This window comes from Galeopterus variegatus, unplaced genomic scaffold (genome assembly GCF_000696425.1).
Source record: "Galeopterus variegatus unplaced genomic scaffold, G_variegatus-3.0.2 Scaffold1367, whole genome shotgun sequence".
NCBI lineage: Eukaryota > Metazoa > Chordata > Mammalia > Dermoptera > Cynocephalidae > Galeopterus > Galeopterus variegatus.
The window spans coordinates 204,690-219,525 of NW_007727478.1; the positions used below are offsets into that span (position 1 = coordinate 204,690).

At 45.7% G+C, this 14,836-nt stretch overlaps 1 protein-coding gene across 1 annotated transcript in view; it reads right to left on the reverse strand.

Moving 5' to 3' along the window:
- Window positions 1-5,149: 5,149 nt before the first annotated feature.
- The window catches only part of ABHD6 (abhydrolase domain containing 6), a 49,441-nt gene continuing 39,754 nt past the window's right edge, over window positions 5,150-14,836 (reverse strand). Inside the window, exons 8-10 of the mRNA XM_008576569.1 lie at window positions 13,101-13,155; window positions 12,792-12,892; window positions 5,150-6,298 (exon numbers count right to left, since the gene is read on the reverse strand). Coding sequence (XP_008574791.1) covers window positions 6,122-6,298; window positions 12,792-12,892; window positions 13,101-13,155 — 333 coding nt within the window. The 3' untranslated portion in view covers window positions 5,150-6,121. The remainder of the gene's footprint in view (window positions 6,299-12,791; window positions 12,893-13,100; window positions 13,156-14,836) is intronic.

The following is a 14,836-nucleotide window of genomic DNA, read 5'->3' on the forward strand; positions in this document are numbered from 1 at the left end:
TGCACTTAAATGATGGAGGAACTTTCCTTAGAAGTATCTTAGAAAACTTTACCCTAAAAAATGGCTCTGGGGGGCTGGGTGGTTAGCTCTGTTGGTTAGAGCACAGCCTTATGTAACACCATGGTCAAGGGTTCAGATCCCCATACCGGCCAACTGCCAAAAAAAAAAAAAAAAAAAAAAAAAAGGTTTGGTGGGGAGGTTGGCTGGTTATTTCACACCAAGATTAAGTGTGCGGATCCCTGTACCAACCAGGTTCCAAAAAAAGAAGAAGGCAAAAAAAAAAAAGGCTCCAGGACTCCAGGAAGTGGGAATTCGGGGAGGGGATGACCACCCTGGAATTAAGCAGCCTGTTTCTGGAGGGGCCTTATATCCTTTCTTAAAATTCAGAGATCCTCTCCCAGGGGTTCACAGGGGTCCCTACAAAGAGGTTCACATGCTCCCCAATTTTTCTGGAAGACTCTGCATCCCCATTACAGGAACCTGGGGAATCTGTAGGTGAAGACCTAGAAGACCTAGAAGAACCTCAAGATATAAAGGTAAGTGAAAAGAGCAGAAGGAAGGGGTAGGCAACAGTAACATCCAGCATGACCCCATTTATGTAAAAAAAAATCCACAAAGCCAACCATGGAGTCCTCTTTTTTTATACATATGCATGTATGAGGGTACTTCAAAAAGTTCATGGAAAGATTAGTATTATCTTTCAATTCTATTTTACCATAAACTTTTTGAAGTACCCTCGTAAGTGTGCAGATACACAGACATTCCAGGGTACTGTTAGGGGAAGGATAGGAGACATTTTTTTAAGCATTTGTTTTGTTTGATTTATCTTAAAGAGACAGCATCATTTTTGTAACACTAATAATTGTGAAATGAAAAACAGGACCCACTCCTTATAATCAGGCACAGAGGGCGCTGTGGACCACACCCATCTGCTGCCACTCCTTCCACCTTGTAAGAACAGGCTCAGGATGCCACCCACCACAGGCTCCCATTCCTTATCTCCAATCCTGAAACCACCCAAAAAATATGGAAACCAAATTTCTTCATCTGGCATCAAAGCTCAACCTGGATTAAGATTTTTTTTACCTTTAGTCCCATTTACTGTGGATATGCATACTTTACACGGCAGAATATGAATGTGTTTATTTGATTATGTGTTGTGGCCCCAGGCCCCAATGGGGGTGTCACATGCTATGTGGTATACACACCATGATACCTGTCCAAATCAGAACATTTCTGATTCTGAATCACATCTGGCCCTGACAGTTTTGGCGAGGGATTGTGGACCTAGGCTCATGTTAATGTCATGGCAGCCCCTTTCCAGGAGTTGTCCTTCAGAGACAGTCACCCACTCTCCAGGTAGCTTTGGCCTTGGGTCATTGGGATCGTCACCCTAGTGTCACTTTCTGCCCCTAAAAATCCTTCCTTCTCCCGTTCCCTGCTGGAGCTCCTGACCTCCTGAAGGTAAGGTTCCTGCTCATGGCCTAAGGTTCTTGTTCATTGCCTTGAGGGTTTAGAAAGATCCAGAAACAATGAAGGGACGTTTCCTCCAGGAGCCAAGGGAGAGTTACTGTCCTGTTGCTAAAAGGAGAGCCAAGCAGTCAGAGCCTTGTCTTTCCCAGACAAGGCTAATGATGGTCACTCAGGACCCTCATCCCACCACAGGCACAGGCAACCCCAGGACCACACGCTGGTTGTTGCCAGCCCAGAGAGCAGCCACACTGGGCCTCTGCACCCTGGAGTAGCTGGGGATGTCAGAACAGCAGCCCCAGGACTGTCACCTTCTGGTTCTGACGTTGGCAGGTAGTTTGAGGACTTCTCCATTGTCCCATCTATGACCACCTCTACCCCCTCCAAAAACCCTCTACTTTTTTGTCCCCTTTCAGGAAATGGAGGGGTTATAAGAACAGCACCTAGACTGGGGGGTGAGCGGGAGGTGGGGGGAGTTGGGAGGGAGAAATGGCTGATGAGAAGGCCATCTGTGGTTAAAGGAGTGACATTGGAAGAGATCGAAGATGATGGCTCAGAAGAGCCAGGCTTCCAGATGTTGGGGGAGTGTGTCTGCTTATGCCTGGGACGGGGAGACAGGGAGAGGCAGACAGACAACACAGAGACAGATAGGGATGAAAGAGATGGGGTCCCCTTTCAGGAAATGGAGGGGTTATAAGAACAGCACCTAGACTGGGGGGTGAGCGGGAGGGGGGGGAGTTGGGAGGGAGAAATGGCTGATGAGAAGGCCATCTGTGGTTAAAGGAGTGACATTGAAAGAGATCGAAGATGATGGCTCAGAAGAGCCAGGCTTCCAGATGTTGGGGGAGTGTGTCTGCTTATGCCTGGGACGGGGAGGCAGGGAGAGGCAGACAGACAACACAGAGACAGATAGGGATGAAAGAGATGGGAAAGGTGGGAAGAGAGACACAGACAGAGACCAAGAAAGTTAAAATGCTTCAAGTCTGGCTATGGTATTTCAGCAAACATGTTTCTGAAACACCCCCTGAACTGCTATTTTTACTAAAAGATGTCTCAGTCTAGTACAAGGAATTCCCCCAAAGCAGAAGGCTGGTACTTGTAGATGTTAAAATCTGCACCCATCATTTTAGAACAATGTTAGTTAATTAACCAATCCATGATTGTTCCAAGATGGAGATCCAGGGCTTACAAAGTAATAAGGGGGCCTAAATTCAGCATTTATGTATAATTGAAACCCAAAATTTGTCTGAAGGCAAGAAAAGCCCCTGGCTGGTAAGTCCTTCAACAGGCCCCTCAGATGTCTCCAGCTGAGCCTTGGGGAGTGCTTCTGAAGTGGCAACTAGGAGTGGGCCATGTCTCTTGACTGCTTTCCATGCCTGACCCCCAAGGGGCAAGCACACTGAGCTGAGACTTCTCCCAAAGCAAAAAATTGCTTTGGAAGAATAACACTGACTATCATTTCCAAAATATGAGGAACGGGAAGGGTATCAGCAAGGTGCATGAGTCCTTCCAGGGTGGGCAAGACACTGGTCCTGGTTATTAAGGAGGCTGGAATGAGGAGGGCAAACTGCCCCTGGATGTGCCCTTAGCAGAATGATGCTGGGATCCAGGTCAGTTGTTTCCTGCCCAGCAGGAGGCTGGACAATGGGAGGTCCTTAACTGTATTGAATGAAAAACTGGGTCACCTTCCTTAACAGGGGCCCAAGCCAGGAGGTGTGGCCTCAGTGATCTGTGGCTGAAGCTGCCCCACCAACAGGGCCCCAGGCTGACTGATAAACTGGATGGGCGAGCTCATGCCTGAACTGGTTAAAGCATTATCTTTGCGAGTTACCTTCAATTATAAACCCAGAGGCTTCCCTCTAGTGGTTAGCTGTGTGACTTTGAGTAAGATTCATCACCTCTGTGCCTCAGTTTCCTTTGTTGTAAAATGGGCACAGTGTTGTATCGAGAGCTTCATAAGGTGACGTTTGAAAAACACTTAGAACAGTGCCTGGCACATAGTTATAAGATTCAGTCCTCCAGCCTGGCCTGATATACATTCCAATCCCCCAGTATTTTCTGGGAACTTCCTCTGGGCAAAGCAACAAGGTTCCCTAGGATGGGGAATACTCAGTAGGGCTCAAATGGGAGATACAGACTTACACACCCAGGCAGCACCATCAGACTGATGTGTCTCTTACATCAGTCGCTCCTGGTGTCACCTCTGCCCTGGACAAGAAGCCCAGACTGATGGCAAACTGAGTTCTAACCACTGCTTGTCCCTGAGCTGCTTCAACACCTGCCCGGGAGGGTTCATCCACAGAAGCCCTGAAGGCCCAACTCCACGCAGTAGGATCAGGAGCCCAGTTGTGACTCCTGGGGCTTTCCATTGTTATGTCAGAAGCGTCTGGAGCCTTTCAGGGAGGGCTGTGATGAATGCCCCCTTTCTTCTTTCAGAAGACAGTCATCAAAGACACACATCACAGGGCCCAGCGGGAGGCTGGCAGTAACCAACAGGCTTGTTATAAGCACATAGGGAAAAAGAGGGTCACCAGGGTCTTCCTAGCACAGTGGGGCCAGAATTGCAGGGCACAGGAGAACCTTGAGAACCCACTTTATAGGCTGGTCAAAAATGATTCTTTCCCATTCTCTACTCGCGACTTCTAGTCAATGCTTTCTGGTGACAACGGAGAAGGTGGGAGCCGTGTCTCACTGCAGAAACTGCCCTTTGTCCTTCTGGGCTGGGATAGACAGCAGTCACTCTGCCTGAATGACCCCTTCCCCCTCTTCTTCACTGATCCTGAGGAATCCATCTCTCACCACCCAGACTCGCCAAGACCGACCCCTTCTCCCATAAGCTCAGAATTCGTGGTGAATGTAGGCAATTGGAACAACTCTTTTCTATCTCGTGACTTTTTTCATCTGTATTCTATTTTTCTCTGGCTTTGATTTACTATTTCTTTTCTAGCTTCTTGAGACAGAAGCTTAATTTATTGATTTTCAGCCTTTCTGCTTTTCTAATAGATGTACTTAAGCCTATAAATTCCCCTCTGAGCTCTGCTTTAGCTACATCCCACAAGTTTGATGTCACATTTCCCTCTTGTTTTTAAGATCAATGTCCCTCTGATAAATTAGAATATTCAGACCAAGTCCTGAGTTCCAATTTAAACTATAAAGTTGATCTCACTTTATTCCCAGAACTACTTGGTTGTAGACTCTTTGTAAAAAGATTCAAAAGAGTGAAGCTGCTGGGAAGTTTAGGACTCCTAAATGTGGCAGAAAAGAGTCAAAAGGAATAATTTGACGACTTTTGTCTTTTGTTTTTATATACATTTTCAATTGAATAAAAATTGCAAATATGACTTCTTAAGATGAAACTAATAAATCATCCAAGCAAAGACTTCCAATACCTGTAGGATAAACCTTACTTTAAAAAACATATTTTAGGGATGGCCCCGTGGCTCACTCGGGTGAGTGCGGTGCTGTTAGTGCTGAGGCCGAGGGTTCGGATCCTATATAGGGATGGCCGGTGAGCTCACTGGCTGAGCGTGGGGCGGACCACACCAAGCTGAGGGTTGCGATCCTCTTACCAGTCAAAAAAAACAAACAAACAAACAAAAAAAAACATATTTTAAAGTTAACAGAAAATCTGCCAACATTCCACGTAATTAGGAGTTCAGAAATGGAAGCCACCTGCGTGTTGCTGATCTAGTCATATTACATTTATTTCATGTCATTGTGGTCACTTTTACAGCTGTTTAGATTTATTTTCAATCACGTTACTGTTCACAGAATTCACAGAATTCATTAACAAACTAGTATTTTACATTCAAGGGTTTTCAGTAGCACAGCAAAATAGAAAAGAGGCCCGCGAGTTGCTTGTGTGTGGAACCCAGGTCTGATTATTTAGACAGGAGTCTGGAACATTATTGCTTTATTAGTCCTATTTTTAAAGATAATAAATTATTCCTAGGAAACCCACCTTGCCAAGTGTTCTTCATTCAGCGACTGTTCTGGGTTCACTCATGACACACCTGACTTATGGGTGCTGAAGGACCCCCACCTGTGTTCTGTGCTGCTTCTGCAGCTCTGAGGGCTGGCCGAGAGGCAGAACAATGCCCCTGCTTGCATGTAAACATTTTCGACAGCTTACCGTTTTCCTCCCAGGTCCTGCAGCTGACAGGCTGCATTCACATATGGGTCTCTACGTAAAACTTGAATTAGACCTAAACAGGAGGGTTCAGGGAATGGGACTAATGCTCCTATAAAAGCCACTGACCATGCACGGGAATATATCTGAAGCAACAAAAATATCTCAAGCCTCAGTCTCTGAGGAATGTCTTAAAGAAAATGTCCTCAATGATTATGGTCCATTGTGGTCGCTTTGCACAAGCTTGTCAGCGACATGAAGTTGAAGACTTCTTGGTAGATTTCATGACTGGGTTTTTAATTTTGTTCCACATGAGTTCAATTTTGTGAAAAATATCTTGGAGATTTCCTCGTGGTCTCCAAAGCTCTGCGGAACTGTGGATAACGGGAAGAGGGGACTGGCTTCCTCAGGGATGCTGGAGCTCCGACCACCTTTGGAGCAGGATCCCTGAGAGTGGTGGCCCCATCAGGTTTGGGGGATGGGGGCAGACACTATGTGCATAATGCAAGTGCAGTCGGGGCCTCAGTCTAGCTTCTTGTTGTTGTCTGTGCTATGCACAGAAGCTAAGAAGTCGACGATGAGCTTGGCTGTCTTCCTGGGTCTCTCCATCACCACTGAGTGCCCACAGTTTTCCAGAAGCTCCACCTGGCAGTCAGCAATTGACCTGGCCAGCATGTCTGCCCCAGACACATCGAGTACCTGCCAGGCAAGAGAGGGAACAAGATGACACACAAAGATCCAGATGCCTGGGTGTGCTCTGTGGACAGAAACTCCACCAAGGCCAGGCGAGGTGTGGTAGAGGGGGGTCAATTTTAGGACTAAGTCACTTAGGTATTACGGTTTGTGGCTCTCTGATAGAGGTGACCACATGCCTCCTGTTTGATTCTACAGCTTGATGCCAAGAGGTGCGCTGTTGCCACCAATACTGAGGTGGAAACCACTCAGTCCGTGCCCATGAGGAGGCCATGGTCTGGTGGGGAAGCCAGGCAGGCTTGATGCCAAGAGGTGCGCTGTTGCCACCAATACTGAGGTGGAAACCACTCAGTCCGTGCCCACGAGGAGGCCATGGTCTGGTGGGGAAGCCAGGCAGGCTGAGACAAATGTAGCACAGTATGACAAGGGCTCTGCTGGGGCGGGGATCCTGAGAACACAGAGAGCATTGGGAGAGCAGGGGAGGAGTATTCGTGGAAGAGGGAACAGCACAAGGGCAGGAGATAGTGGTGACCTTGGTGGCTGAGACATAGCACGTAGGCAGTGGTGGGGAGCATGGTGGTAAGGGGGGAGAAGAGGGGCCCCGCTACTCCAGCCATGTTGGGACAAGGGGAGCCGTGGGCTGTGTTAAGGAGAGTGACTTGATCAGGCTGTAGTAGGGAGCCCAAGCTGTGGAAAGGGCACACGAGAATGATACAAGAGGTGAACACTAATTATCACAAGCTGCGGTGGGGGTGGGCAGGGGTACGTATCTCCAGAGCTGTGTGACCCGGCCCTGACGTTTGTAGATAACAGGGAATGTTTTTGCAACATGAAAGCCAGCACATTTCCAGGGCTGACAGTCTTCAAACAACTCATTTACTCTCATTTCCATGTGGGTTCCCCGCCATTGTGCCAACCCAGGTTCATCTCCCCCCAACACCCTCCCCTCGAGGTAGATTTGCATTCACTCCCTTCTCTTAATCACCTTCACCTGCAACTCACCCCGGACAGGAGGGCCCCTCCTCCCCATCCTTAATGGCAAAAGCAAAAATCCCAACCAACACAAGCACCTTCTGCATTTGAGCTTTATTCTCAGCAACCCAGATCATTAAAACTAAGCTTTTCCGTCCACGTGGAAGTGGGGTGAGCAGAATGCCTCAGCCAAGGAATGGAGCAGTGCTGAGCACCCTGGACCAGGAAAAGGAGTGGTTAAGGGGAGCTCAGTGGGAGGGGAGAACCAGCCAAGGAGTCAGACACCTCTGCCTTGTCACTCACAGCTAAGGCGGCCGTGGCAGCTGTCTGAGCAGGAATAAAGCTCAGCTACTATGGAAAAATACCCAGAGGAAATGCAGACGGAGCCAACAGGTGAAAAAAAGTATGAAAAAGTAGGATTTCCCAACTGAGTGTCTAGCCTGCAGAAAGATCAGAAACCACAACTCAGAAAAAAATACCCCCATGAGCCTCTAGCTTTGGCATTGCTAAGCTGGTCAGCAGTACAAATCCGGCATTCCCCATGGTTGCCCAGAGGTATGTGAAATTGCTGAATGGGCCCTGATGAGACACGCATGCCTGTGGGAACCACGTCAGGTATTTTTTGGACAAAATACTCAGGTAAATGGTCAAAAATTTATCCTCCATCCCATTTCAGGCCAGGGCCAGGACTAGAGTGATGCAGGTGAGGCACTCACCTGGGACACAAAATTTTAAGTGGACACCAAAAACTCAGCAATCAAGATGAATAATATTTTAATGTGGTATTTTTTAAAATAAACATTCATGCTCAATGAACAATGTATCAAAATTCTAGATACAGATGGGATCCAACCCCACATTTGCATGATACATTACTCTCATCTCACTCTAGTCCCAGCACTGCCATGCATTATGGTGGTAGGCAGACTATAAAGGTGCTGGAGGGCTGGGATCCTGTCTGTCTGGGTCCCTACTGTACCCCCCAGGCCTAATGCTTATACAGTGTCAGGCACATAATAGGTGCTCAATAAATACTTGTTAACTGACTTGAATGTGTAGGCAGTCAGTTGGTGGGTTTGTCTCTTTGGTAGCTTATTTGTTTATTCACTTCTTGCTTGCTTGCTCACTCACTGTGTACTCTGGGTCTCCTACATACCAGGCACTGTGCTGGCAGGATAAAGGGATGGAGTAACAAACCTTGTTTTTCTCCACAAGGTCCTCCCATTCTGGTGGACTGAACATAGGGGAGAGGTGCTTGAACTGATATGCAGAAACCCTCTCAGAAAGGTCTGCCAGGTTCAGTTGTGCAGGTTGTATACTGCCCAAATCCAGGAAGCATCATTCACATAGATTACAAGGCACACAGCAGCAGTTGGTCTACGGGGGTCCGAAGAAGGGGGAGGCTGAATTCAGCCTGGCAGGGGCGGATACTGAGACACCAAATGTTGATGACAAGCAGGAAAAGAGCCAAAGATCTTTGGAAGCGAATGAAATAAAGGACCCACGAAGCTTCTGCTATTTGGCCTCTGCCCTGTGGGTGGTCCACAAAACACATAAAGGATCTGATCATATTTACAGCAGGCCCATAGAATGTTAGGCTCTTTTTCTGGAACAAAATTGACTTCAGAGTCTAGGAGGAAATTCTGGACTACAGACTGAGGCCAGCTATCAGAGGCACAGGATGTGTGTAATACATTACTTATTTTTTGATAACTTAAGAAAGAGCATCTACGTATGTATTATCTCATTTGAGCCTCACAATAACCCCACCAGTAGAAGAGAAACCCTCAGTTTGGAGGGGCTGAGCAACTTGCTCAAGGTCACAGGCTGGTAAAGGGCAAAGGCAAGGCTGGAATGCACTTTCAGACTCCAAGGCCAGTGCTCTTGCTTCTGCACTGTCTACACAAGACAATGAGTTGTGGCCTCTCCCTGTTGATCTCTGAGAACCCTGAATCACCTCTGGAAGTTTTAGAATGAAGAAAGGCCTTCATTGTTCTGGCTCTGATTTCTGATCAAATGAACCCCTGCTGGCTTGGCCTGGGCCCCATTTCTCTGACTCAGGCAAACACAAGGTTTCTTTCAGTCTCTTGGTGGCTGCAGAAGGGAGGACATGAGACCCACTTCCCTCCCACATCCACACTCCTGCACTGTACATCTTTGGCCACACCTGGCTGATCTGAGACACCGTTAGCCTTCCCTCCCCACAGACACCAGGGGCACACGCCTGACTTCTCCTCCCCAGTCTGTCCTGCCCTGGCCATCCACACACTTGTGGGCCTTTGTGGCCACAGCCTAACTTCCTGCCTTTGCTTTCATCAGCACTGGCAGGGCTCCCAATGGTGGCTTTCACCCCACGTCCTTAGGGGAACTGTCTCAATGGGGAAAGCTTTTCTCTAGTTTCCTTTTCTCTAGTTAATATTCAATAGCACAAGACTCTTATACACCTTTTGACAGACACTGTCATTTTGTTTACCTTGTGGACCTTAGAAAGGCTCCATTTCTCATTGCCTGCTCTTGCTTTCAACTTTACAAAGAACTTTCAATAAGATAAGATTTCTAAAAAACAGCTGCAAACAAAAAAAGAGCTTCTTGGGTATAAATTAGTATCTCTTTGGAGGGCCTGTTATGGGTTGAATTGTGTCCCCCACAAAATCCATACATTGAAGCCCTAACCCCCGGGACCTCAAAATGTGACATTATTTCCAAATAGGGTCACCGCAGATATAATTAGTAAAGATGAGGTCATACTGGAGTACAGTGGGCCCCTAATCCAATATGACTGACATCCTTATAAAAAGGAGAAACTTGGACATAGACAGACATGTCTATCTATAGAGAGAGAACACTACATGAAGATGAAGGCAGAGATCAGGGATCGCATCTATAAGCCAAGGGATGCCAAAGATTGCCACAAACCACCGGAAGCTGGGGGGAGAGGCATGCAACAGATTCTCCCTCGCAGCCTCAGAAGGAAGCAAATCTGCTGACACCTTGATCTCCAACTTCCAGACTCTAGAATGGTGAGACAATAAATTTCTGTTGTTTAAGCCACCCAATGTGTGGTACACTGTAATGGCAGGACCATCTGAAAAAACCTATTAAAATTTTAAATGCACATGCCCTTTGACCCAGTGATATCACATCTAAAAATTTACCCTTCAGAGATGCTTATATGCTCCACAAGCAACATGCATAATGATGTTCACTGAGGTACCGTTTAATAGAAAAAAACTGCAAGGAACCTAAGCGACCATCAGTAGGGCACTAATTAAATATGTTGTGGCAGAACTGTATAATAGAATACTATGTGGCTCTTAAAAAGAATGAAGTAAAAGATTGTTTCAGGCAAGAATCATCATGGAAGGTTAATTTGGGAGGAATATTGATGAAGAGCAGGATGACTGCATGGTGTTAAAGTGTCTCTTCCGAGACTGTTTATTAGTAACTCTACTAGGAAGAAACAGACAACACCCTGACCAGGCAATCAAAATTAAAATCACCAACAAAGGGCAGAAGGACAGGGTGCATCTGAGGACATGATGCATAATCACTTGTGAGATATTCTGGCCAGGGATATAGTACCTGGACTTCATCATGAGGAAATAGCAGACAAATTCATATTGAAGAGTATTTTATAAAATAACTGGCCTGTGATCTTCAGATGCCTCAACATCATGAATGACAAAGGCAGACTGAGGAATCATTATCTACTAAAAGAGACTAAAGAGACATGTCATGTGATCTTGGGTTGGATCCTGGATCAGGGTGGCAGGAGGAGGTGGGGGAGGCTACACAGGACATTACTGAAACAAATGATAAATAGGAATACGGACTGTAGATTAGATAAAAGCTTCGCATCAAGGTTAAATTTTCAGAATGTGATAACGTGCTGTGGTTATGTTAGAGAATATTCTTGTTTGCAGTAAATATACCCTAAAGTACAGAGGGTAAAGAGTCATAATATAAACAACCTACTCTAAATGGTCCAAAACGATATATTTCTAGGTAGATAAGAACAATAAAGGCAATGTGGTAAATGTTAAAAAATTACAAGTAAAATGTGACACACACATACCATGAGATAACACACGGCAGTGAAAAGGACCAAATTACTGATAAATGCAACAGTGTGATGAACCTCAAATACCTTATGTTTGACTGAAAGAAGCCAGATGCAAAAGACTATATATTATATACCAGTTGTAGGAAATTTCTAGAAATGGCAAAAGTATAGAAACAGAAAACAAATTAGTGGTTGCATTGGCTGGGGTGGAAGTGGATGTTAGCTGCAAATGGGCAGGTGGGAACTTTCTGAGGTGAAGAAGTATGCTATTACTAAGTTTGGTGATGGCATGCACTGGGTGAACTTAATCGTATGTAAATTACATGTCAATAAAGGAGTTAAAAATTGATGAATTTAGGTAAAGGGTCTACAGCAGTACTCTATACTCATAACTTTTCTGTAAGTCTGAAGTTATTTCAAAATAAAATATTTTTAAAAATAGAATGAGTAGGTCTGTATGGGCTGATATAAAATGATTCTCAAGATATATATGAGTGTGTGTATATATATATATACATACACACAAAATGTAAGGTGCAAAACCGTATAAGCTTCAATACCTTATATATGTATATTGCATACATGTGAGTGTGTGTGTTTGTGTGTACATATACACACACATATATACACACACACACTTAGAATAGGAGTGGGCAAACAATGGCTCACTGCCTGTTTTTGTAAATAAAGGTTCCCTGGAACACTGCCATGCCATTTGTTTACATACGAGTATCTGCTTTTGTGCTACAAGGTCAGAGTTGAGTAATCCTGGAATTGTGGACACAGACTATAGACCAAAGAGCTGAAAATATTTACTATCTGGCTTTTTACAGAAAATGTTTGCCAACCTCTGGCTTACAAAATTAAGAAATATAGACAAGATAGTAAGAGTCGCCTCAAGGAATTGGGATTTGGGATGTGAAAGAGACCAAGTTTTCATTATAACCCCTTTGGTTCTCTGAAGTTTTTTGTACCATGTGACTATATGGCTTTGATAAAAATAATTTTTTTTTTCCTTTTTGTCTTTTTTCGCAACCGGCAATGGGATCGCAACCCTTGGTGTCGCGCCCGTACCGCAACCGGCAACGGGATCGCAACCCTCGGTGTCGCGCCCGCACCGTGCCCAACCAGTGAGCGGACCAGTCTCTATATGGGATCCGAACCCTCGGCGGGCCCCCCACACTCTACCGAGTGTGCCACCAGGCCGGCCCGATAAAAATAATTTTAATAAATTATTTAAAATTGCCTTTCATTTTAAAAGATCAGATGTTGTTACTCTCAACTCACAGAACTATGCTCCCTGTGAACACTGGCACCTGAGTCAGGTGTATTCCAGCCCTTCCAGAGAACAGAAATCCGCCAGGGAGGCTCCCTTTATGAATGACCACTGGCTGTTCCTCAAGGACACTTTTCCTCAGAGGCCAGAGTAACTGGCACAGACAGCCACAGGACCATGTTACATACCTGGTCTTGTTTCCCCCAGATGATCTGTGTCGGGACCTTGATCTTGTCCATGTTTTGATGGAGAGAGTACCTTGACTTCTCACTGACGATTTCCAAAAATACTTGTTAGAAAAGGAAAACACAGTGAGCGTGAGCTGAGTGGGCCATGGGCACCACTGCAGATCAAGGGATAGTCATCAAATCCAAGCCACACTTCCTCTCTTCAGAGGCCCCAAAACACTCAAAGTCTCAGAGATTTAAGAAATAAAAGCCACCCATCCATAAAGCTTCACTTGTAACAAGCTGTAAGCTCAAAGCAGGCCTACTTACGCTTTCGGTAGAAGTTGTTGTGAGGGATGCGGACGTCGACAAGGCCTTGCAGGATCTGAGGATAAATAACCCAAGTCAGAAAGCAACAGAAGACCTGCCTCCCCAGGCCTCTCACACTCTGGGGCAATGAAGGGGAAAAAAAGTCCAGCAATTTATTCCATCATCAAGGTGTTTAGGGCCTGGTCCTCCAAATTCCCATAATGTAGTATACACAATGTCATTGGGAGTTAAGTTCCTAAGAGACACTTTTTTTAAATTGGGAAGGAACTGGGATAATACTGAGAAGCTAGAGTCCCCTAAATATGTAAAAGACACCTGAGATGGCCTGACAGACACTTGAGAAGCTTTCTGCTTAGTTAAGACACAATCAAGATGAACATAATATTGAGTAATTATTCAGTAATATTCAAATGCAAAACAAGGTCTATTAAAAAAAATTGATGTTGGTAACACCGAGTTCAGGGGTTCAGATCCCTGTACCAGCCAGCAGCCAAAAAACAAAAAAACATAATTAAACCACTGGGGGTGATGGGTCTGTTAAAAACAATGAGCAAATAAACTTTTGAGAACATTCCATAGTCCTTTGGAATGGGGAGGGTTCCATAGTCCTTTGTTTATCATTTGACACTGTCTTTGCCTTCCCTGCTGAGGGCTGGTGAGCACTGCAGCACATGCAGACAGGCCAGATCTCCTGGACCTGGCTTACTGACCCAAGGAGGTGGCTGTGGCCAGATGGAACACACCTTCCTCCTGCCTCAGGATAGAGTACAGGGTTCACATTTGCAGCTGTCACTCCTCTCATCTACCTGGAAACAGGTCTGAACCCATTAAATGCCCTCAGGATCCTGTGCACTGTGTGAAGTAGGGAAGACCCAGCCATGGTCCCTTTGGACTGAGCCAACCCTCTGGAGCATGACTAGAATCTGAACAGTTCTGGAGTGGAAGCCTGGAGGTGAGACCAATGACAATCTGTTGAACAACACTGTGCTCAGCAGCAGACATTTTCTTTGTTCTGCCATCCATCTTGCCCCCATGCATCTATCCATCTTGTATCCATCCATCCTCCACCTCTGCCCATTCACTCACTTGATCTATCCATCCATCCATCCATCCATCCTGCTTCCCTAAATCATATACACACAGGTCTACCCACACATCCATCTGTCCTGCATTCCCCAATCCATCCACCCTCCAACTCTGCATTATCCAGGCTCCTCCCATCCACCCAACCAACCATTTAGCCATCCATCCATCCTGCAGTGCTAAATCACCTGTGCATGCACATGCATCAGTTCACGCATCCATCTACCCATCTATCCATCCTCCATCTCTACATTATCCAGGCATCCTCTCTTCCATGGATTCATCCAATCTATACCCAGAACCTACTTCATGCAAGCACTGTGCTAAAGTCTGGGGATAGAAGAGTCAATTAAGATGAAGTCCCTAAGCTAACAAAGCTTGGAGAGGAAGACACGAACAAGCAGACAGACGATCACAACACAACGTGACATGGAGGGTTGAGTGCTCAGGTGCTCCTCCTCTCCCGAGAAGGAAAGGCTTTTGGAGCTACCATTTATTTTCTCTCAGTATTTTCATATCCCTAACAACTCAAAACACGGAGTTTTCTAAAATACTGTTTGGATACTCTATTCTGGGAAGAGATCAGTGCTGGGAGGGGACAGTGCAACTTCACAACTAAAAGAGTATTTCAGGGATAGAAAATACCACAGAAT